The 25,318-nt window shown below is 37.4% G+C and overlaps 1 protein-coding gene across 1 annotated transcript in view; it reads left to right on the top strand.

Moving 5' to 3' along the window:
- LOC138757941 (diacylglycerol kinase theta) overlaps positions 1 to 14,201 on the top strand; it is a 161,129-nt gene extending 146,928 nt beyond the window's left edge. The window contains exons 22-23 of the mRNA XM_069926125.1: positions 2,980 to 3,132; positions 10,610 to 14,201. Coding sequence (XP_069782226.1) covers positions 2,980 to 3,132; positions 10,610 to 10,717 — 261 coding nt within the window. The 3' untranslated portion in view covers positions 10,718 to 14,201. The remainder of the gene's footprint in view (positions 1 to 2,979; positions 3,133 to 10,609) is intronic.
- The last annotated feature ends 11,117 nt before the right edge of the window (positions 14,202 to 25,318 follow it).

Genomic DNA, 25,318 nt, shown 5'->3' with positions numbered 1-25,318 from the left:
GCTGCTCCTCTGAAACAAAGAAACAACATTCTCTACTCCAGTCTTCTGGCACCACACCTGTGGCTAATAAAGATTCAAAAATCTCCATTATGGAGATAATCTCCAGTTATCTCCTCGCTTGCTTCTCAGAAACCCTGGACAGACCCCTGGGAATTTATCGACACTTACAAGTCCCGTAACATCTAACACCTTTTTAATACTGACTAACCAGATTACCCCTCCATGAACTCTCGATCCACATTGGTCCTTCTCTTTGGTGATTACAGATGAGAGGTACTGTATTTATTTCAGACCTTGCCAAATTCCATGTTCCATACCTTTTACCATCCTATCTCCTGTAAGGATTCTATTCCTTTCACCCAGTTCCTCCATCTCCACTGCATCTGCTCCCAGATGAGGAAATCTGAGATGTCATTAATTCAGCCCTCATCTGCACCCTTACTATGTCTTTCTCATCTGCCTTGGACCATCCGCCTTAAACCCCCCCCCCCCCCACCCTCCACTCTGACACATAAAGGCTTATTTGATTGAGATTTAGGAATGTGAGGATGATCACCTTGGTGGGCTTGTACCACAGGTGTCCCTTAGTCAGCAGGAATTAGAGGAGCAGCAAATTGGAGCCTGATGTAAGAGCATTTGAGTGATAGTACTGGGAGATTTAATTTCCCAATGTTGGCTCGAACTACCTTAGTGACGTAGACCCCTTTAAGTGTGCTCAAGAAAGGTTTTTGAGACAGTAAGTAGATGGTCCCACTGATAGGCAATGCTTATCCTTGGGAAATGAAGCTGGTGGAAGAAAGTGGAGTAAAATATGAAAGTCTGTAGACACAGTGATTGAAATAAAAACGCAAGGGAAGCGGTCAAGCAGAAACTGAAGAAGTCAATGTTAATGCCATCCAATTGGAGAGTGGTGCCAGACGGAATATTAGGTGTTGCTGCTCCAATTTACAGGTGACCTAGGCTTGGCAGTGTATATGGCCATGAACTGACATGTTGGCATGGGAGTGGGGCGGAGAATTGAAATGGTTTGCCATTTTTCACAAACTCCCTTCAGAGAAGGTGGAAGAGATGGTGGGGGGAAAACTTTGGGAACAGTGATCAGAATTTTGTATGTTTCAAACTGGTTATGTAAAGTTGGTGAAGTTGATTTAAATTGGTGAAGGGCTGGATTCAGTGGTGTAAGAGGGGATCTAGTGAAAGTCCATTGGGAATGGATGATGTGAGTCAACTCACAGCAGACAAGTGGGAGGCATTTGATGGAGATTTAGTAAGAGCAGGGTTAGAATGTTCTCGTAAGAGGCAAACATAGCAGGAGTTGTAGGTTAATTGGTTGTAATTGGGCGGCAAGGGATCATGGGCCTGATCCTATTGTGTATGTCTAGATTTAAAATAAATTAGAAAACTTGGAATGCAAAGAATATTGGAAGTTTGATCAGGAATAAAAGGAAGCTTATGAGAGGTATAGGCAACTTAGATTGAAGGAATCGCTTGAGGTATATTGGCTGTGCAGGAGAGAGCTTAAGGAAGAAAGTACGGCAGCCATATCTTTCAGAAGTAAGATTAAGGAAAATCTCAAAACATACCTTAAGTATATCAGGAGCAAGAGGGTAGTTAGAGAAAGAATGGGTCCTATTAGGGATCAAAAGGATAATCTATTTGTGGAATTGGAATGAGGGCTTAATTTTGACATTTAAAGACAATTTGGAAAGGTAAATGTTTGGGAGGCGCATGGAGGAAGATGGTCTGGGTTCAGGTCAGCGGAACAAGGCAGAATAATAGTTCAGCACAGATTAGAAGCGTCTGTTTCTGTGCTGCAGTGTGCTATGGTTGTACACAATAGTGCTGGAGAAGCCCAGCAGGTCATGTAGCATTTTTGGAAAGCAAAAGGCAGTCGACATTTGGGGACTGATCCCTTGTACAGGAGTGCTGAAAATCAGGCAGACACCCGAATAAGAATGTGGGAGTGAGTGGAAAGGGGATGAGTACAGACTAGCAGGAGATAGTGGATATAGCTGGGGAGAGGAGAGAGGAGCTAAGGTAAATGGGGAGGGGCAGCTGGCTGAGGGTGGGTGTATAGCAGATATAGTATGGGGTTAATGTACAGGGGGTATAGTACGGGGTGAATGTACGGGGGTGTAGGTAGGGGCTGGGTGTTCAGGGGTTATAGTACAGGGCTGGATGTACAGGGAGTATAGTACAGAGCTTGGTGTATGGGGGTATAGCATGGAATGAGTGTACAGGGGTTATAGTACGGGGTGGGTGTATAGTACGGGGTGAGTGTACAGGGGGTATAGTACAGGGTGGATTTACAGGGGGTATAATGTGGAGTGAGTGTACAGGGGTTATAGTACAGGGCTGGATGTACAGCGAGTATAGTACAGAGCTTGGTGTATGAGGGTATAGTACGGGGTGGGTGTACAAGGGGTATAGTACAGGGTGGATCTTCAGGGGGTATAACACGGAGTGAGTGTACAGGGGTTATAGTATGGGGTGAGTGTACAGGGGGTATAGTATAGGGTGGATTTACAGGAGGTATAATATGGAGTGAGTGTACAGGGGATATAGTACGGGGCTGGGTGTACAGAGGGTATAGTATGGGGTGAGTGTACAGGGGGTATAGTATGGGATAGGATGGGGCTGGGTATACAACTTGCAGTGCACCTGCGTTGAGGATTATTGTAGAAGAGGTGTTGTTCCCAATCCTCACAGACTGGTCTGCAGGTTAGGAAGTTGATCTAGTTAAGGAGGGAGATTGAAGAAATCTTTTACAGGGTTGCATAGTAAAAAGACATTTTCTATTTATGACTTTTCTGACAATAATAGCCAGATATAGTCACAAAAAAGTATGTAATTTCATTTGTTTGAATAATTTGTTTCTATTGTTTGTAGCCAGAATACTGGATATTCAATCTGTTGATCATGATTGAGCAAATTTTCTGTACATCTTCCATGTTAATGTTGTGTCTTCTCCATCTGTAGGGGCAGGTGCAAAGCGGCTTGCGATGTGGGATCCGGATTGCACAGGGCATGTATTTCCGTGTAACTCTGCTGAAGTCCATTCCTGTGCAAGTAGATGGAGAACCCTGGATTCAGTCCCCAGGCCATATTATCATTTCTGCTGCTGGGCCTAAGGTAGGCAAGGCATAATTCATTGTACTATATTATCATATAAACCATGTTACATGTTGACTTTAAAACCCAAACCTATTCTACCCACCCACCTCCCCTCACCCCCCACCTACCCAACCCCCATCCTCACTTCTTTCAAAATTCATTCTCCTTCTCTCAAAATAGGGCCCAACAGAAAAAAAACTTAGGATTAGTATCAAAACAAAAGGGATCTTGTTCCTTTTACCAGATCTAAAAAAATCTGTGTTAATTTCAAAAGCATTAAAAAAAAAAAAAATTGTAACATTACATAAAATCTTTAGTTATATTCATCACAAAAAACTATTATTATTATATTTGTTTCATAACTTTCCTTCTATCCCCAACACATTCCTTTCAAAAACCATTTTCACTTCCTTCAAACATAGGACCCAATATCAACAACACTTCCAAAAAAAAGATATCTCAAGAAAAAAAATTCATAAAATGAAGAAAAAAGAGAAACCCTCCCTTTAGTGTAAATACAAAATTACACCACCCCCCTCTATTTTATGGGTAGTGGGAAAAATCCACCACCAGGCAAAACAATTTTTTTTTAAAAAAGTTAAACATTCTTTTTACAAAAAGATTAATATTAAACAAATACATAGGAAGAAATAATATAATTCAGGTTTAAAGAAGTTCTCTCATTTTCTTTTAATTTACTTCAAAGTTGGTCATTTGTTCACAAAATTTTTTGCTGTTTCAATATCAGTAAAACATTTACTTTGTCCATCTGGCATCATAATTTTCATATTAGCTGGTTGACACACCATAAATCTGTATCCTTTTTTCCAAAGGGTATTCTTCAGTGGATTAAATTCCTTTCTACGCAATATTAGCGCAGCATTTACATCAGGATAAAAAAAATATTTTTTCACCTTCAACTTCCAATGGTTTTCTTTCTCTCTCCTTAACCTTTTTTGCTGCAGCTCTTAATATTTTTCCACAATAATTAAATTCCATGCATCTAATTAATATCGAGTGTGGTTTTGAATTAATTCCTGAATGAGAATAAAGAGATCTATATACTTTCTCAATTTCTATCTTTGCTCCAACATTTTGTACTCCCAGGACATTTGGTAACCATTCTTGAAAGAAGCGGATGGGATTTACCCCCTCCACTCACTCTTTGAGTCCCACTATTTTAATATAATTACGTCTAGTAAAATTTTCTAAAAAATCCATCTACCGATATTTTTGCTTTTTCTGTAGCCCATTCAATTAATTATTTTTTCCACTTTAACCACTCTTTCCATAGTTTCATCCATTTTTTTTTCTTCCACTTCTGTAACTCTCATTTAAAATCCCAATTTCTGTATCTAGTCTGATCACTACTTTTAAAATATGATCCAGTTTCTTGTTAGAATTCTGATCTTTTGATAAAAGTACTTTCATTATATCATCATTAGTATATTTTCCTTTAGTTGGTACTTTAACTTTTTTAACTTGACTCACTGGTTTAACATTTGCCAGTTCATCCACTTCTGTATCAGTCTCCGAATCATCATTTTGGGAGAGAGCTCCTTTTTCTTACTGCTTCCAGTTCTCCTTCATTGTATGCATGCCCATACTCTTCTTCTTCCATAACATCTCGATTCCAACCCCAAATACATTCCATCATTCCTCCTGGGCATCGAGCTATCTGCACAGGAGGCAGAACAAACCACAATCCCCGCCCCCCCCCCCTCCCCCCGGTTTCTTTCTGTAAATAGGCCCTTTTCTGTTGAGAAACTGTGCTTCTCATTGGGAGCTCAAAGTTACTGACAAATGTTGATTTTTTTTCAACATCTTCACAATAAAGATATATTCCTTTTCTTCCTGTTTAAATTATTGTAAATTATTTTATTTTCCTTTTATTTTATAATTACCCGGGAGCTTCAAGAGGGCACCTCCTTCCTCCACTATATCACGTGATGTCTTCCCCCCACCCCCCACACCATTCTTCAACTTAGAATCTCAACCTGAGGACCAGACCTATCCTTCTCCATAATTTTCTTGAAACTTATGATATTATGATCACTAGTTCCAATGTGTTCCTTGACACAGACTTCTATCACCAGCCCTGTCTTGTTCCCAAATTGAGGATCCTGTATTGCACTCTCTCCACTTCAAACCTCTATATTATAGATTTAGAAAACTTACCTGAAGACCTTTGACAAACTCTAAGCCAGCCAGCCCTTTTAGAGTAGAGGAGTCCCAGCCAATATGTAGAAAATTAAAATCACCTACCATTACAACTTTGTTTCTTGCATCTGTCTATTATCTCTCTACAAATTTGCTCCTCCAATTCCTGCTGAGTGGTCTATAATGAAACCCCATTAATGTGGTCATCCCTTTCCCATTCTTCAGTTCCACTCATATAGGCTCAGTAAACGAGTCCCTCTAGTCTGTCCTGCCTGATATTTTCCAACGAGCAATGACATTCCTTCCCCTTTCCTCCTTCCCTCTCTATCACATCTAAACCAACGGAAGCCTGGAACATGGAGCTGCCAGTTCTGCCCCTCCTGCAACCAAGTATCACTAATGGCCACAATGCCATAATTCAATGTGCCATGCTCTAAGCTCGCCTGCCTTTCCCACAATACACCTTGCATTGAAATAGACAAAACTCAGATTATTCCCCTCATGCTCAACCTTCCTATTTCTGAATTTGTCTGCAGACTTAACATCTTTTTACATAGCCACTCCATCTGCTGTGGAGCTCTGGTTCCCATCACCCTGCTACTCTCATTTAAACTTCCCTTAAACAGCACTAGCACCCTTTCCGCCAGTGGGCTGATATCGCCTCAAACCGTGCATCTTGGCGCCTCACAGTTCGGCGGGCAGCAACCTCCTTTGAAGAAGACCGCAGCGCCCACCTCACTGACAAAAGACAAAGGAGGAAAAATCCAACACCCAACCCCAACCAACCAATTTTCTCCTGCAACCGCTGCAACCATGTCTGCCTGTCCCGCATCGGACTTGTCAGCCACAAACGAGCCTGCGGCTGACGTGGACATTTACCCCTCCATAAATCTTTGGCCAAGCCAAAGAAAAAGAGTTCAGATGTAAACTGTCCCGCCAGAACAGACCTCACGTTCCCTGGAGGAGAGCCCAATGATCCAAAATTTTGAAATGTTCCCCCCCCCCCTCCCCCACAATCGCAATGTTAGCCACATATTAATCTCCTATTCCTGGCCTCACTAGTACATGGCATGGGTTTCAACCCTGAGATCAAAAGCTTGGAGGTCCCATCCTTTAACTTAGCACCGAACTCCCTAAACTCGCTCTGCAGTACATCATGACCCTTCCTACCCATATCATTTGCCCTGATGCAGATCACTGCATCTGGCTTCCAAGAATGCTGTGGACTCTATCCAAGATATCCTAACCCTGTCCATCCAGAGACAGCATACTATCTGAGAGTCTCAATCTACAGAACCTCCTATCTATTCCCCTAACCAGGACAAAAACATCACACACTAGAGGACATGCATTTAAGGTGAGGGGAAGAAAGTTTAAGGGAGATACAGAATGGTGGGTACCTGGAACGGGCTGCCAGGAGTAGTGATGGAAGCAGATACTATGAGTGGTTTTTTTTAAAATTTTTTATTTTTCACACTATAAACCATATTGATCAAGATACATACATTTCCTTCTTAAATATATACAGTGTCATTTTCTCCCCCCCTTCCCTCCTCCCCTCCCTCCCTCCCTCACCTCCCCTCCCATTTATTTAAAGTTCAGAATATAAGATACATTAAACACGTCAAACAATGTTGTCACTCAATAAAAATAAACAAGAAATTCCACTGAGTCAGTTCTTTTCATTCTCTTCTCCTTCTGTCATTTTAGGTGGTAGATGTCCACAGTAGGTTTTCTCTATTGTGTTTCATGTATGGCTCCCATATTTGTTCAAATATTGTAATGTTATTTCTTAAATTATATGTTATTTTTTCAAATGGAATACATTTATTCATTTCTATATACCATTGTTGTATTCTCAAGTTATCTTCTAATTTCCAGGCTGACATAATACATTTTTTTGCTACAGCTAGGGCTATCCTAACAGATCTTTTTTGTGCACCATCCAAATCAAGTCCAAATTCTTTGTTTTTTATGTTATTAGGAGGAAGATCTCTGGGTTTTTTGGTATATTGCTTTTTGTGATTTTATTTAATATCTAGTTTAGATCTTCCCAAAATTTTTTCACTTTCTCACATGTCCAAATTGCATGAATTGTTGTTCCCATTTCCTTTTTACAGCGAAAACATCTGTCAGATACTGTTGGGTCCCATTTATTTAACTTTTGACGTGTAATGTATAGCCTGTGTATCCAGTTATATTGTATCATACGTAACCTTGTGTTTATTGTATTTCTCATAGTTCCAGAGCATAACTTCTCCCATGTTTCCTTCTTTATCTTTATGTTTAGATCTTGTTCCCATTTTTGTTTAGTTTTACTATTTGTTTCCTCGTTCACCTTTTCTTGTAGTTTAATATACATGTTTGTTACAAATTTTTTGATTATCATTGTATCTGTAATCACATATTACTTCCCTCTGGTAACCTCAGACTGCTTCCCAATTTGTCCTTCAAGTAGGATTTCAGTTGGTAGTATGCCAACACTGTATCGTGAGTTATATTATATTTATCCTTCATTTGTTCAAAGGATAATAATTTATTTCCCGAAAAACAATTTTCTATTCTTTTGATCCCTTTTTTCTCCCATTCTCTAAAGGAAAGGTTATCTATTGTAAAAGGGATTAGCTGATTTTGTGTAAGTATTAGTTTTGGTAGTTGGTAATTTGTTTTATTCCTTTCTACATGAATCTTCTTCCAAATGTTGAGCAGATGATGCAATACTGGAGAATTCCACATTGTACCAATTTTTCATCCCATTTATATAGAATATGTTCAGGTATCTTCTCCCCTATTTTATCTAGTTCTAATCTAGTCCAATCGGGCTTTTCCCTTGTTTGATAAAAATCTGATAGGTATCTTAATTGTGTGGCTCTATAATAATTTTTAAAGTTTGGTAGTTGTAAGCCTCCTTGTTTATACCATTCTGTTAATTTATCTAGTGCTATCCTCTGTTTCCCCCCTTTCCATAAAAATTTCCTTATTATTTTCTTTAACTCCTTGAAGAATTTCTCTGTTAGGCGTATTGGTAATGACTGAAATAGGTATTGTATCCTTGGGAAAATGTTCATTTTAATACAGTTTATCCTTCCTATCAGTGTTAGTGGTAAGTCTTTCCAATGCTCTAAGTCGTCTTGTAATTTTTTTCATTAATGGATGGTAATTGAGTTTATATAGATGGCCGAGGTTTTTATTTATTTGTATACCTAGGTATCGCATTGCTTGTGTTTGCCATCTAAATGGTGATTCTTTCTTAAACTTTGTGAAATCCGCATAATTCATTGGCATTGCTTCACTTTTATTTGCGTTGATTTTGTACCCCGATACTTCTCCATATTCCTTCAATTTCTTATGTAATTCTTTTATTGATATTTCTGGTTCTGCTAAGTATATTATAATGTCATCTGCAAATAGACTGATTTTATATTCCTTGTCTTTTATTTTTATCCCTTTTATTTTATTTTCTGTTCTTATCAATTCTGCTAGTGGTTCTATGGCTAACGCGAACAATAAGGGAGATAGTGGGCATCCCTGCCTTGTTGATCTGCTTAAGTTAAATTGTTTTGATATATATCCATTTACTGTCACTTTCGCCAATGGCCCCTAATATAATGCTTTAATCCAATTAATATATTTCTCTGGTAAGCTGAATTTTTGTAGTACTTTGAATAAATAATTCCATTCTACTCTGTCAAAGGCCTTCTCTGCGTCTAAAGCAACCGCTACTGTTGGAGTTTTATTTCCTTCTACTGCATGAATTAAGTTAATAAATTTACAGATATTGTCTGTTGTTCGTCTTTTTTTAATAAATCCAGTTTGGTCTAGATTTACTATTTTTGGTACATAGTCGGCTAATCTGTTTGCTAATAGTTTAGCTATTATCTTATAATCTGTGTTAAGTAAAGATATTGGTCTATATGACGCTGGTGCGAGTGGATCTTTCCCTGTCTTTGGTATTACTGTAATTATTGCTGTTTTGCATGAATCTGGTGAGCTTTGTGTTTTATCAATCTGGTTGATTACTTCCAGAAGGGGAGGAATTAGTAAATCTTTAAATGTTTTATAGAATTCTATTGGGAATCCATCCTCTCCTGGTGTTTTATTGTTCGGTAGTTTTTTTTATTATCTCCTGTAATTCTTCTATTTCAAATGGTTTTATTAATTTATTTTGCTCCTCCGTTTGTAATTTCGGTAGTTCAATTTTAGTTAGAAATTCATCTATTTTGTCTTCTTTCCCTTCGTTTTCAGTTTGATATAATTGTTCATAGAATTCTCTGAAGTTTTCAATAATCTCCGTTGGATTATATGTGATTTGCTTGTATTTTTTCCTTAATGCCAATACCATTCTCTTAGTTTGTTCTGTCTTAAGCTGCCATGCTAGAATTTTGTGCGTTTTTTCTCCTAGTTCATAATATTTCTGTTTTGTCTTCATTGTGTTCTTCTCCACCTTATATGTTTGTAGTGTTTCATATTTTATTTTCTTATCTGCCGATTCTCTTCTTTTAGTTGTGTCTTCCTTCATTGCTAATTCTTTTTCTATATTTACTATTTCCCTTTCCAACAGTTCTGTTTCCTGATTATAGTCCTTCTTCATCTTGGTTACATAACTTATTATTTGCCCTCTGATGAACGCTTTCATTGCGTCCCATAGTATAAACTTATCTTTCACTGATTCCGTATTTATTTCAAAGTACATTTTAATTTGTCGTTGAATGAATTCTCTAAAATCCTGTCTTTTAAGTAGCATGGAGTTTAATCTCCATCTATACATTCTTGGTGGGATGTCCTCTAGCTCCATTGCCAATAATAGGGGTGAGTGGTCCGATAATAGTCTAGCTTTATATTCCATTTTCCTAACTCTCCCAGGCAAGTTATATGAAAAAAAATTATTATTGTCCACAAAGTTGCCATAAGCTCAGGCAGTAGATGAGTAGTCCTCCATTGGTTACCCTTTGCTTTCGATAAATGCTGTGTGACCTCCTGAGTTTCTCTATCATTTTTGTGTATTACGCTATAATCCCAGTATCCGTAGACTTTCCTGTTTAACTCGATGATCTTTAAACTTGCATTGGGTCTTGTTATAACAATGCTGGAGGTTGTGGCAGAGGGGTCAGAAAGAAAGTGAGATGGAGCATTAATTAAGGAGGCCAGAGTCACCCCTGGAAATGTCCACTCTTCTCACTGTCATAAGGCCAGACTTGTGTTTGGTTGCTTGACTGAATTGAGCCTGTCCCACAACATTGGGCCAGAAGATTCTGTGAAAGCAAACCACTTGTATTTCACGATGGAAATTCTATTTTGCACTCATTATTGTTTCCTGATTTTTTTTTTGATTCAGGTTCACATGTTGAAAAAATGTAAACAAAAGCAGAGAAAACAACCTGGAGGTTTCAGGGATCCCAAAACAGAAAACATTTCTGCCTCAGAAGTGGCAACAGAAAAATAAAACACTTTTTTCCAGTTTGTATGAAGATTTGGGATGTAAATTGGGAGATTAATTGAGTTTGCAGTAATTTGCTTTGTAATACTTTTTGAGATTTATTTGCCCATTTCCACTGAAAATTTAATGATTGCCGATATCCCAGATCAGTAGTCCCCAAAACGATCACTGGATTAAAAATTAAATGGTTAATATTTTTTGTTCACTGAATGAAAGTTGGAAAGGTTATTGAAATAATTACCAATAAACCCTTTACATATGGACAGTAAGGGGCTCAATCTTTTCCCCCTCTGGAACCTGGTGTGAACTGATAGAAATCACCAACTCTTCTCACTGATTTCTCTGCGACCAACCCCTTAACATACTGTCATATAGTTAACAGACCATCGTTGCTTCTCCCATGTATGAAAAAACATTTCAGAGCGTGAAGAAACTGCAAGATTCTTACAAATCTGCATCATCTTTTGGTGGAACGAGATTCAAAATTTCAAAGATTTATTTCCTTCTGATTGTTTTGTCATTTTGAGCTGATTAAGCCAAATGATTAATTCTTTGTATTTTACTGATTGTATTTATGCTGATCTGTAGTTTATTTTGAAAGTGCAGTATTTGCAGAGAGAAAATAGTTTTAAATTAAAATAATATTTATATGGACAGACATTCAGGGATATATCGTTAACACAGTGATTAGCCTTTCTGCCTACGGCATATTTATGTGATTGGACGTTAAAGCATTTACTGTATAAAAATTGGATTGAATTCATTCTATTCATAACCTTTCAATGCAGCAAAGAGTAAAATCATCAATTATCTCCCAAGTGTGCTGCTTGTCAGCATGTAAGATTTTCCAGAACTAAATGTTGTCCTTAGATATGTAGAGAGTACAAATCAGTTTAAATGTAATCATTCCAACCAGCTATGTGCAAACATTTTGTCTCATTTAAGTATTTTTCAAGTGCTTAATTTTGAAATGTTATAAATTTTGAGCTTGCATGATAACCCATTCTCTACCATTTCAGATATTTTCCCTCATGGTTGATGGCAGGATCTCACAATTTCAATTTTTATAAACACCATTTGGTAATTGCACAAAATCCAAGAAGAGATTTCTGTTCCATTCAAACTTGTTCTGTTACTGACTGAACGAAAACCTTGTATTATGTGAAATCCTCACCATTAGAACTTTACCAATCAGGGGCTTTGCCAGGGAAATCTCTGCCTAGCATTAGTGATATAAGACAACGATTGCTGCTGTTGACGTGGTGTTGGATCCTGAATCAAGTGAACAGCAGGCAAAATGGCATTTTCAAAAGTTGTACTTCGTCTCTGCTCTTTGTGCAAAAGAAAGCCAGTGGGAGAAGCGCACAGGTTGGCTTTCCAGAAAGTGTTTGCAATGTCAGTGTTCCACAGTTTGGTTGCTTCACTTGGAGATGCTTTGAGCATGAATGCACCTTCAACCTGCAGTAGATTTTTAATGTGGTATCTATCACACAATGCAGCCGTGTGTCATTACGGTGCCTTTTTGAGCTCAAAAACTGTCATCATTCCAGCAAATACTAATAAAAACTCTGCAGCTCTCATATTTTTCACTCACTTTAGTCAAGCAATAGGGAACAATGAGAATAGATTTCTGTCTGATGCTCATTGAAAATTTCAGTTATTTATATCACTGAAAGCAGCTTAATCTTTTAAAATTTCATGTTTAATTTTTCTCATAGCTCCTTGTTAATTTGTCATTATTAAAAGCTCCAATAAAATATTTTGTACATAACTCATACAAATGAGCCCCTCTGCTGAAATAAAACAGAAAATGCTCCATAGATGTTGTGAAAGTGCTGAGCATTTTCTGTTTCTGAGTTCCAAATTAAGCAGTACTTTGCGTTTCTTTACTGAGTGTTAATGGAATAGCTACACTGATTGGTAATCTTTTTTTTTAAATTGCTTTACAGTAACTCAAGCAAATATTACAAGAAAATGAGGTGTTCCTTTGTAAATGCAACACATTGTAGTTGGAGTCTGGTGCTTTCACTAAAAGGAAACTTGCAGCCATTGAAAAATGCCAAACTTTCTTGGTCCCAAAATGTTTACATTTAAAAAATTCTAGAGTTCTATTTTGATAATCGTAAAGAATCTTGGAAAACAATATTATTTACATATTTGTGCCTGTTTGATTTGATGGAAATAATTCTATTTTATTATGGTGCCTAAAATTTTGTGGATTGTTAAATGTCACTATTTTCAGTATCTTGGGAATTATATTTGTGTAGTAACTTTAAAAAGGTAGATGCAAATACAAAGGGTTGTGTTTTAGCAGCGAATCTGACCCTTTAACTGAACAAGTGACAGATTGATTTTGTACTCTTGGAGGTTCAGCATTCATAGTTTTTTTTCCCCTGAATAGAAAAGAAAAAATGTTTGATTCTTTAACTGGTCAAACCTGAGTGGTTTTTCTCAGTGTATTAAATAATTTCACAAAAGAATTCTTGATTAGGATCAGATTTGCCTTTTTGTGCATAATTATTGCCAAAATTATTATGATGACACAACCATGAAGCTGCCTAAACTAGATTAGCATAGTTCTATTTCCATGTAAACTGTGCAATAATCCCATTGACCAATGCTGAAGAAGGTTGTTACTCGCTGTTTGTTTCCCAGATGCATCCCAAAACATTGGGTGAAATCTGACAACTTGAAACGCCTGTTTAAGGTATTTGTATCAGGAATTGTTTGCTTTTCCACGAAGGTCCAGCATTAAACAGTGCACATAGTAGAACCTTGGTTTGTCAATTGTAGCTGGTGGGACACACGTTGAGACTGGACATTGTCCTGTGTAGGTCACTTCATAATTGCCAGTAGGTAACTGGTATTGTTTATATATTGTTTTCTTTAAAAGAGGTTATAATCTACCTATCTCTCTCGCCTCCGTAGGATTGGAACCAAATTGCACTCAAAAGATCTACAATCCAAAATATTAAGTGGAACAATTCTTTAATTATATATTGGCAGTTTTCTGTTAGCAAATAATCCTGGCATCAGATGAATTGTTTGTTGTCAGGTTAAAAATTGAGGTATAATTATTGTTTTCTTCGGTTGCTGGAACCTATTTCAACTGTTGATTAGTTAAAAATCAAGCACGAGATGTGTATTTGCTGAACTGGTGGATGAAATATTGTTTACCTCTAATGTCTTTGTGTGTTGTCAATGGGAATGTTTCTTGGATGTCATGTTTTACCCTCAATGTGGATCTTGCGCTGTAAATATTGATCTCACTTTGAAGATTCTCATCATTCCCCCATCTACTGCTCAGAGTTAGAATTTCCATGATCTGATGTTAATTACAGCGATTGTGTATATTTTGAAATTGCAGGTTAAGTGAGTTGCTCGGTGTGGTTAAAGAAATTGCACTGTTACCTATAATCACTTCTTTTGAATGTAATTCTCTGTTCAATGATAAACCCATGGAAAGAATAAAATAAGAAATTTCTTTGAATTTCCATAATTAATTTTTTTTAATAAGATTATAGTTTTAAATGCAAGTTCATCTGTTCCACATGTAGACCTGGAGAAATATGTGGCCTGTTCTAGTTCATGTACAGCAACAGAGCTTGGGCAAGGTCATACTTTCCCAGAATAAGTCCCAGGGATGTAGAAATCCAGTCCTCCCTCTTATAGTTCTTGCATCTTTCCACTACTAACCAATTGAGAACATCTGTTAATAATTTTTCACTAATGTACATGACAAACTTCATTCATCTGTCTTCCTAGTTTAATACTCATTAGTATCTGGCACTGAGTAATGCAGATATAGTATTACTATCTTAGATTAAAGTCATGTTTAAATATCTTATTCCTCTCCTTATTTAATTATGTTGTTCACAACTTCTATTTAACCACCCCTACACTATCCAGCAGCAGCTGAGATATCCCTGATGTTTGCACGAGAAATTAACACAGAATTCAAGGGTCTTAGTCTCACAGAAACAGGCCTTCCAGCTCATAAAAATCTTTATGCCCATCTTCCAGAATGGGTGAGTTACTCAATGAGTTCAACAAAAAGGACAGAGGATCATGAGAGTGATGTGGAGAATGCAGAGGTGTGGGGACAGTTAGAGGTCAAGAGGTAATGCTGTGTCTTTTGAAGAGCATCAAGCAGCCTTGATAAAGATCTTTTTATTTGCATTGGCAACAGATAAGGTCTGAAGACTGTAGAGTTGTTAATATTATTCCTTTGTTCAAAAAGGTAAATAATTTTAATCCAAGAAATTAGAGGCCAGTGAACATCATCAGAGGGAGGGGAGTTATTAGAGAAGATACTCTAGAAAGGCATAGTCAGATCAAGAAGGTGTTGTGAGGGGAATGTCATGTCTTACCAAATTGAGGATTTTTTTTTATAGAGAGAAATGTTGTTATGAGAGTAGGGCAGAGGATGTTGTCTACATGTAAATTTTTGAAGGTGGAAATGCATGGGTTCCATGGTGAGATGACAGGTGATACTGAAAGACTAATTCAGGCCAGAGTTGTGACCAGTGTTGTATGGCAGGAATCAGCGTAGGGATCTGTTATTTATAAATGACTTGAAAAAGTTAGTGGGTGGGTTATATCTGCAGACGACAAAGATTGGTGAAATTATAAACAGTGAAAACAGCTAAAGGATCAAAGAGGAAATATTATCATTAGATATGGGCAGGAAAATAACAGATGGGAGTTTAATCCGGACCAGGGGGTGGTGGTGCACGATGGAAGATCAAAGGCAAGGACAATGTATACAGTTAATGGAAGGGCTCTTAAAAATATTAATGTGCAGAAGGGATCTGTGGGGGGGGGGGGGGTGGTGGGCAGGTCCATAGCTCATTGAAAATGGCCACTTAAGTAGAAAGGGTACTAAAGGCAACAACATGGTGAGCTTGGCTTCATTGGGCAGGGTAAGAGGTACAACAGGATTGAAGAACACGCATTTAAAACAAAAAAAAGGAATTTCTTTAATCAGAGTGGTGAACCTCTGGAACTTGCTATCATGGGTGACTGTAGAGGCCAGGTCACTGTGTTTCTCCCCTGCATCTCACCCCCAGCATTTTGTTCATATTTTGAAGGGTTCAAACCCAAAATGTTGGTAACAGTAGCCTCCATAATGTTTGGGACAAAGGCACTCCTTTATTTGCCCCTATGCTCCATAAGTTTTAAATTTGTAATCTAACAATTTACCTGTAATTTTTAAAGGTCTGCAAACTTGCCTTCTGTAATTACCTGTTGAACTGGTCTTACATAGGCCCTTTTACAGAGAAAAAAAATTATGACTAAAGACAGATTCTCCACCCTCACATTGCTGAACCTACTTCCATAAACGGGTTCCCACTGCAAGCTAGGGGCAGGCTGATGACATCATGAACCTAATACACAGGAGTGCATATTTTAAAACCCCAACTGCATGCGCAGCAGGGAACACATTGGAGGTACATTCTTATCAGCCCTAGAATTCACAGCACCTGCTCTACAGTCGCCATTTTCTGACAGAGGGCTCTTTCCTACTTGGTGCATATGTATGATGTCATGTTGGCAGGCGGCACTATGGCACCAATTGCCCTGCCTCCATCGGCTCCAGAGGATGCAAGGAAGCGACACTGAAGTAGGCTTTCAGGCCTTCTCTATAAAAGGTAAGTGCAGATTTTTCTCTGCTAATGGAGCCGGCCTCAAAGCAGCACCCCTCCAGAAAACTACCCACAGATAAACTCCAACCTGTTCAAAGTCTAGATGAGATTATATGAATGCTCTTCCCAAAAATCATGCATCAAGGAGCTCCTTTAACACACGAGTATGTAACCAAACGTGAGATTGGACTTGTTCTTTAAGCCACCAAATAGATTTGCAAAATATGGAGAAAAATTCAGTGACAGTTTTAAAAGAATCTGATTGGATAAAACAGAATCAAAACACAGCCTTCTCTATACATCAAACAAGTAATCTCTCCATCAAGCAAGTTCATTTGAAGTGCAAATTCATACTGGGTTTCAACATAAAATTCTTAATATGACCACCACTCTGAGATAAGAAACATGCTATGAAGTTGGATGAAAATTCAAGATCAGTATCTCAGGTCTGAAAAAGCTACACAAAAGGTCAGCAAAACAAAAGTCCACTTCAATTTTGCTGACAATGTAGTTTAGATATGCCTTCTGAAAATCCATACACACAAGAGATCCTGTTGCCCACATAGGACCAGGAGTGGGCATTCAACCTACAAAACCTGGCCTGCTGTTCAATAATATGGCTGGCTGGCCTGGTTGTGGACTCAGCTCCACCTGTCTGCCTTTGCCCCATCACCTTGAATTTCCCAACTCTGCAAAAATCTGCCCACATCTTCAATACATTTTAATGAGGCAGCTTCTGCTGCTTCCTTGGGCAGAGAATTCCAGATTCACTATCCACTGGGAGGTCATTCTTATCTGCATCCTAAATCTGGAAGCCACATACGTCCCCAAGTTCTAGCCTCACCCAAGAGTGAAAACAATGCTCTTAAACCATCTTTCAATACACAGAAGTGCTGAAGGAACTCAACAGGTCACGTAGGGAGGGGTCACGTGATGGAGTAGTGGCCAGTAGGGTAAAACCAGCCCTCTCCAGAAAAGAATAAAAGTGAAGAAAATACAAAGTTCAATAAATACAAAATATAAGAAATAAAAGATAAAGTTGCAATGAGAAAGAAAATGGCATCTAAAGTGAAAAAGTAAAAACAACAGGGGAAAAAGTCACCGGAAAAGAAAGGCGGCGGCCTTACCTGAACGAAGGAACAGGGAGCCGTGGTGGCGAAGAACGTCTGTTCTCAGAGGTTGATGCCAGCCCTGCGGAGTCGCGACTTTCAAACTGCAAAAATGGCTCTCTGAGTCAAACAAAGGTGCACAGTGCGCAATCTAAGGTGAAGGAAAACACCGACAGGAGGGGGGCTCAGCTGAGGAGCAGGCAACCACAGCGCGACCAGCGGAGGGATGCCCGACACCAGGGCTCTCAGCTGGAAGATGAGGAAAACAGCAGGAGAGGGAGTGAAGTACCAGGTGAGAAAGAAAGTCGACGGGGTGAACAGAAAGAGGAGCAGCAGCAGGAGGCTCAACAGATGAGCAGCTCAGGAGAGGACCAACAGCAAGAGGCCAAGCAAGAAGAGACTCGACAAAGTGAGACAAGCTACTCATCAGGAAAGTCAGAACAGACAAACACAGGTACAGACAGAAGAGGAAGAAGAAGTCCAAGATCTTCACAGAGAAATAGAAGGTAAAACAGATGGACAGAATATAAAGCTTTTTTTGAAGAACAAATGAGACCATTAAAAAAAATTAAAAGATAAAATGCATTAGAGCTAGTCATGACAGAAATAGGGAAAAGAGTAGAAAATGTGGAAGAACGAGAAACAGCTGTAGAAATGAAAGTGAATGACTTGAGGAAAATTGGAAGAAATTGATTAAAAAAATTAAAGAGACAAGAGTTGTTAGCTCAGAAAATTGGTATGTTGGAAAATTATAGTAGGCGAAACAACATAAAAATAGTGGGTCTAAAGGAAGGTGAAGGCGGCACAGATATGAAGGAATTTATAAAAGAATGGATCCCGAAGGTGTTGGGAATGACATAAATGCAGGAAGGAATGGAAATAGAAAGGGCACACAGAACACTAGCTCTGAAACAACAGACACATCAAAAACCAAGATCCGTTTTCGTAAAATTTTTTGAGATATACGACAAGAGAAAATATACTGGAGAGGGCAAGGAATAAAATTAGAGAAGACAAAAAACCATTGGAATACAAAGGTCAAAAAATATTTTTTTTACCCAGACACAAGTTTTGAACTCTTAAAGAAGAGTAAGGAGTTTAACACAGCAAAATCGATCCTATGGAAAAAAGGTTATAAATTCATGTTAAGACATCCTGCTATTTATCCCCGGGAAGCAAAACAGGCTGTTCTCGGATCCGGAGGAAGCACAGGAATTTGCAGAACGCCTGTAGGACAGAAGGAGAGATGAAGAGATGTAATAAGAATGAAAAATGGCAATAAAATATATATATAAATGTAAAAACAATGTATATGTAAAGAACTAAACAAGGGAAGGAAGGGGGAAAGAAGGGAGAACTTTGTTATATGTGTTAAAAAAAGTTTTCTGGGGGGGTGGGGGGGGGAGATAATAGCCATCACTGCGAAATCAGTTGACGCTTGCGAACATGTTCGCAATCCAAATGGAAAGGGGAGTTGTGGTTGCCTGGCAAGGGATAAGGGGCAACTCAGAGAGGAGGGGGATATTTGGGGTTAAGGGAATATTGGATGTTGTAGTTGTTGGAGTATTTTATGTTTTAAATGTGTTGTCATACATTGAGTTTAAAAAGGGAAAACTGAGATGAAAATGGGGAAAAGGGGGATGGTGGTGGTAAGTTAGTGGAAATGAGGTGTAAACAGGATACAAGATGGCCACGTTGAACTATTTGACTATAAACATTAATTGAATACATAACCAAATTAAAAGGAAGAGGATATTAAATTTACTGAAAAAAAATAGATATAGCATTTGTGCAGGAAACGCATCTAACTGAAGTGGAACATAAATTAAAGAGGGACTGGGTAGGACACGTAGCGGCAGCATCATATAATTCAAAAGCTAGAGGTGTAGCTATATTAATTAATAAAAATGTACCAATTAAAATAGGAGGAAATAATAGATCCAGCAGGGAGGTACGTAATGATAAAGTGTCAGATATATTCAGAATTTTGGAATTTGCTCAATATATATGCAGCTAATGAGTTTATGCAAGATATTTTTTTGAAGATTGTAGATACACAAGGAAATATATTGATAGGTGGGAATTTTAACCTTAATTTGGATCCAATGTTGGATAAAACTGGACAAAAGACTAGCAAAAAGAATAAAGTGGCCAAATTTATGGTTAAATCAATGCAGGAAATTAAACTTATGGATATATGGAGGAGGCAGTACCCAAGAGAGAAGGAATACTCATATTATTCAAGTAGGCATAAAACATACTCAAAGATTGATATGTTTTTGTTGTCAGCCCTTATTCAAGGGAGAGTTAGGAAAACTGAATATAAAGCTAGATTACTATCTGATCATTCACCCCTGTTATTAGCAAAAGAACTGGAGGACATCCCACCAAGAACATATAGATGGAGGTTAAATTCCATGCTACTTAAAAAGGCAGGAATTTAGAGAGTTTATTGAACGCCAAATTAAAACATATTTTGAAATAAATACGGAATCAATGAAAGACAAATTTATATTATGGGACGCAATGAAAACCTTCATTAGAGGGCAGATAATAACTAAGATGAAAAAGGACTACAATCGGGAAATAGAGCATAGAAACATAGAAGATAGGAGCAGGAGTAGGTCATTCAACCCTTCGAGCCTGCTCCGCCATTCAACGAGATCATGGCTGATCTTAAAGTTCAGTACCACGTCCCCGCCTTCTCTCCGTAACCTTTAATACCCTTATACTGAAGAAATAGATCTAATTCCCTCTTAAATATATTTAATGAACCTGCCTCTACTGCCCTCTGTGGCAATGAATTCCACAGATTCACCACCCTCTGGGTAAAGAAAATCCTCCTCATCTCGGTCCTAAATGATTTGCCTATTATCCTCAAACCATGGCCCCGGGTTCTGGATTTTCCCATCCTTGGAAACATCCCATCTGCATCCATTCTGTCCAGTCCTGCCAGAATTTTATATGAAATCTATGAGATCCCCTCTCAATCTTATAAACTCCAGGGAGTACAATCCCAATTTGCGCAATCTTTACTCATAAGTCATTCCTTCCATTCCAGGTATCAGCCTGGTGAATCGCCTCCATTGCAAGAACATCCTTCCTTAGATAAGGTGACCAAAACTGCACACAATACTCCAGGTGTGGTCTCACCAAGGCCCTGTACAGCTGCAGTAAGGTATCCTTGTTCCTATACTCAAACCAGGTGGAAAGGGAAATAGTAAATATAGAAAAGGAACTAGTAAAAAAGGATGATATGACAAAAAAATAAAATACGAAACATTACAATCATACAAGGTGGAGAAGAACATAATGAAAATAAAGCAAAAGTATTATGAACTAGGAAAAAAAAACACATAACATGCTAAAAGAACTGTATTGGCATCAAGAAAAAAGGACAAATAAATTACATATAACCCAACAGAGATTAATGAGAACTTTAAGGAATTTTATGAACAATTATACCAAACTGAGAATGAGGGAAAAGTTGATAAAATGGAAGAGTTTTTAGCTAAAATTGAACTGCCGAAATTGCAAGAAGAGGAACAAACTGATAAAACTATTTGAAATAGAGGAAGTACAGGATATATTAAAAAAAAGCTGCCAAACAATAAAACGCCTGGAGAGGATGGATTCCCAATAGAATTCTATAAAACATTTAAAGAATTATTAATTCCTCCTCTCCTGGAAGTAATGAACCAAATAGAAGAAACACAAAACTTGCCAGATTCATGTAAGACAGCAATAATTACAGCAAAATTATTAGCAAACAGATTGGCCGACTGTGTACCAAAAATAGTAAAACAAGATCAAACTGGATTTATTAAAAAAAGACGAACAGCGGATAATGTCTGTAAATTTATTAATCTAATTCATGCAGTTCAAGGAAATAAGAAGCCAACAGTGGCTGTAGCTTTAGATGCAGAAAAAGCCTTTGACAGAGTAGAATGGAATTATTTATTTAAAGTATTACAGAGGTTCAATCTACCAGAAAAATATATTAATTGGATTAAAGCATTATATAATGGACCATGGCGAAGGTAACAGTAAATGGATATGTATCGAACCAATTTAAATTAAGTAGGTCAAATTGACAGGGATGTCCATTATCCCCCTCACTGTTCGCTTTAGCAATAGAACCATTGGCAGAACTGATAAGAACAGAAAATAAAATAAGAGATAAAAATAAAGGAGAAGGTGTATAAAATTAGTTTATTTGCAGATGACATCATAGTATACTTAATAGAACCAGAAATATCAACAAAAGAACTACATAAGAAATTGAAGGAGTATGGAGAAATATCGGGGTACAAGATCAACGCAAATAAAAGTGAAGTGATGCCAATGAGTAATGCGGATTATACAGAATTTAAAAAAGAATCACCATTTGAATGGCAAACACAAGCAATCCGATACCTAGGTATTAGGTTAGATAATAACTTAAGCTACCTGTACAAACTAAATTATCAGCCACTAATAAAGAAATTGCAGGAAAACTTAGAACATTGGAAAGAATTACCGCTAATGTTGATAGGGAGGGTAAATTGCATTAAAATGAATGTCTTCCCAAGGATACAATACTTATTTCAATCGTTACCAATTCCCTTAACAGAGAAATTCTTTAATGAACTAAGGAAATTCTTGTGGAAAAGGGGGAAACCGAGGATAACGTTAGATAACTTAACGGAGAGGTACAACCAAGGTGGTTTGCAGTTACCAAATTTTAAAAATTATTATACAACAGCACAATTAAGGTATTTATCAGATTTTTACTAGACAAGGGAAAAACCAGACTGGATTAAGATAGAACTAGATAAAATAGGGGAGAAGGTACCAGAAGATATACTTTATAAGTGGGATGAAAAGCTGGTGCAATATAAAAGCTCACCAGTATTGCATCATTTACTTAATAAATGGAAGAAGATCCACTTGGAAATAAAAAAATGAATTACCAAATACCAAAATCCACTAATCCCTTTTACAATAGATAACCTTTCCTTTGGAGAATGGGAGAAAAGAGGGATCAAAATAGAAAATTTTTTGGGAAAATAGTTTATTAACATTTGAACAGTTGAAGTACAAATATGGAATAACTCATGGTACAATGTTTGCATATCATCAACTGAAAGCTTATTTAAAGGATAAATTGGGAAACAGACTGAGATTACCAGAAGGAAGCAGCTTTGAATATGTGATTACAGACACAATCATAATTAAAAGATTTATAACAAACATGTACATTAAGCTGCAAGATAAGGAAAATGATGAAATAAGCTATAAACCCAAACAAAGGTGGAAAAGGATTTAAACATAAAGATAAAAAATGAAACATGGGAAAAGTTATGTTCTGGAACGATGAAGAATATAATAAACACAAGGTTACACATCATACAGTATAATTGGTTGCACAGGTTATATATCACGACCCAAAAGTTTAAAAAAAAAATGGGATTCAACATCAGATAGATGTTTTCGCTGTAAGAAGGAAATGGAAACAACAGTATATGCAATTTCGGCAGATCTAAATCAGATATTAAATAAAATCACAAAAAATAACATACCAAAAAATTCAGAGATCTTTCTTCTAAGTAATGCAAGTATGGAATTAGGCCTCAAATTGGATAAAGTGCAAAAAAGATTTATTATGATAGCCTTAGCAGTAGCAAAAAAATGTATTGCTTAAACCATTGTTTAATGGTTTTATTGTTTTTGCTGAATTGATTTTGGAGGGGGTTATGAAGTGGGGGAGGGAAGGTAGGGGGGGATAAAAGGGGAGAAAATGCCATTGTGTATATTTAATGAGAAATGTTTGTATATATTTTGGTTGATATGGTTCAGTGTGAAAAATAAAAAATTATTTAAAAAAACAGGTCACGCAGCATTCTTTGTGTAGCAAAAATACAAAACCAATGTTTCAGGCCTGAGTCCTCTGTCAAGGTATGAGCAAAAAGTAAGCAGGTGCTGGAATAAAATGATGGGGGGGGGGTGGGGTGGTAGGGGGCCATGGGGAGAAGCACAGGCAAGAAGTCATAGGTAGACAAGCCCGTAAGAGAAAAATGCTGGGAAGGGATAGTTCTCTGAGTGGAGAGAGGAAGGGATGGGGAGCTGGAGGACAAGGAAAAAGAGACAGGAGAGAGTATAAAGGTTAAAATCTTGTGTTTTAAAACTCAGTTAATTTTATGCCTGTCTCTTTAAGAGACTATTGTTTGTCGTGTTACTGAAGTGACTAATGATGTAACATGTCGTAATATCTGCCCAGACAAATGGCTTGCTCATTTATCGACAACATGTAGAGGAAGCATGAGAAATTTTTCTTTGTATTTTTCTTTGTCTCTTTAAATACCATATACATCTCTTTAAAAGCTTCTTTATACATGTTTTATATCTCTATTATACAGTAAATATTTTATTATACAGTAGATAGTTTGTTATTCATTGTTATCGAAGTCTTAATGTGAAGCTATGCAAAATGTTTATTTGTTTTATTAATGAATTGAAACTACATAAAGTAACAGCAACAGCCACAGAGTTTGATTTATTAGATTAAAGGGATAGAAATTTGGAATATCGTAGCTCGCGCTTTTGGAAGATGATACTTTGAAATTAGGATATATTAGAATAAGGAAAGTGTCGTCTATATATAGAGAGGGCTAATGGAAACTGGAGAAGTTGATGTTAATGCCATCTAGTTGGAGAGTGCCCAGATGGAATACAAAGTGTTGTTCCTCCAAGGCCTCATTTTGACCTTGAAGGGTTCAGGCCCGAAACATTGGTTATGTATCTTTGCTACATAAAGAATGCTGCATAACCTGCTAAGTTTCTCCGGCACCTTTGTCTACAGAACTACAATCAGTGTCTGCAAACCTTCTTGTTTAACTCCTTTCTTGCTCATCTTTCACTTTCATAATTTTAGTTATTTCTACAAGGTTTCCTGGTATCACCCCAATAGCCTCAGTCTCTCAATAGACTAACCTCTGGAATCAACTTGATAAACCTGCTCTGCACCATCTCCAAAGGCAGTCTATCTATTCTCAAGGAAGGAAACGAGAACTTCACTCAGTACTCCAAGTGTAGCCTCACCAGTACCCTGTACAGTTTCAGCACAATCTCCCTGCTCTTAAATTCTATCCCTCCAGCCATGGGGCCAACATTCCATTTTCCTTCTTGATTACCTGTTGCACCTGCAAGCCAACCTTTAGTGATTCATGTACAAGCATTCCCAAGTTTCTCCACACAACAGCACACTGTAATTCTTCGCCATTTAAATAATTCTACCTACTGGCAGAAGGAACAGGAGCCCGAAATCCAGCATCTTCAATTTAAGAATTTCCCCCGAACAGCTATCAGGCCCTTGAACCTTTATTACCTTAAACCTAACATTACTTGAAGATCACCACAGAACTGTCTATACTATTGTATTGCTAAACTCAGAATATTTATTAATTTTATTTTCTTTAATCTTTTTTCAATAAAATATCTTCCAATTAAATATTTTACTTGTTCCTCTTCTGCACAATTAAACCAAACTTTCTGACACAAAGATCGCTGTTGTCAAAATGCTCCACAAGGACACTTGCTCTCGTGCAGCATGTTGCACAAAAACCAAATCCAGCACTGGAAATCAACTGGTAAAGTGCAGAATTTTCTCCTCCTTCAGTACTTATTTTATCCTCTATTCAAGTATTAAACATGATAAGATAATATTTTTTAAAACTTTGTTATACCATTAGCATTTATTCTTCAGCATTCAATTAAATTCTCAAACCTCTGCCTTTCTACTGACCCAAGATAAAGTGCATAAATTAGATACAATGCAATTACTTTAATCCAACAAATAGCACTGAAGATCATGA

The sequence above is a fragment of the Narcine bancroftii genome, chromosome 3 (assembly GCF_036971445.1).
Source record: "Narcine bancroftii isolate sNarBan1 chromosome 3, sNarBan1.hap1, whole genome shotgun sequence".
Taxonomy (NCBI): Eukaryota; Metazoa; Chordata; class Chondrichthyes; order Torpediniformes; family Narcinidae; genus Narcine; species Narcine bancroftii.
This window is presented reverse-complemented; position numbering and strand designations above follow the sequence as displayed.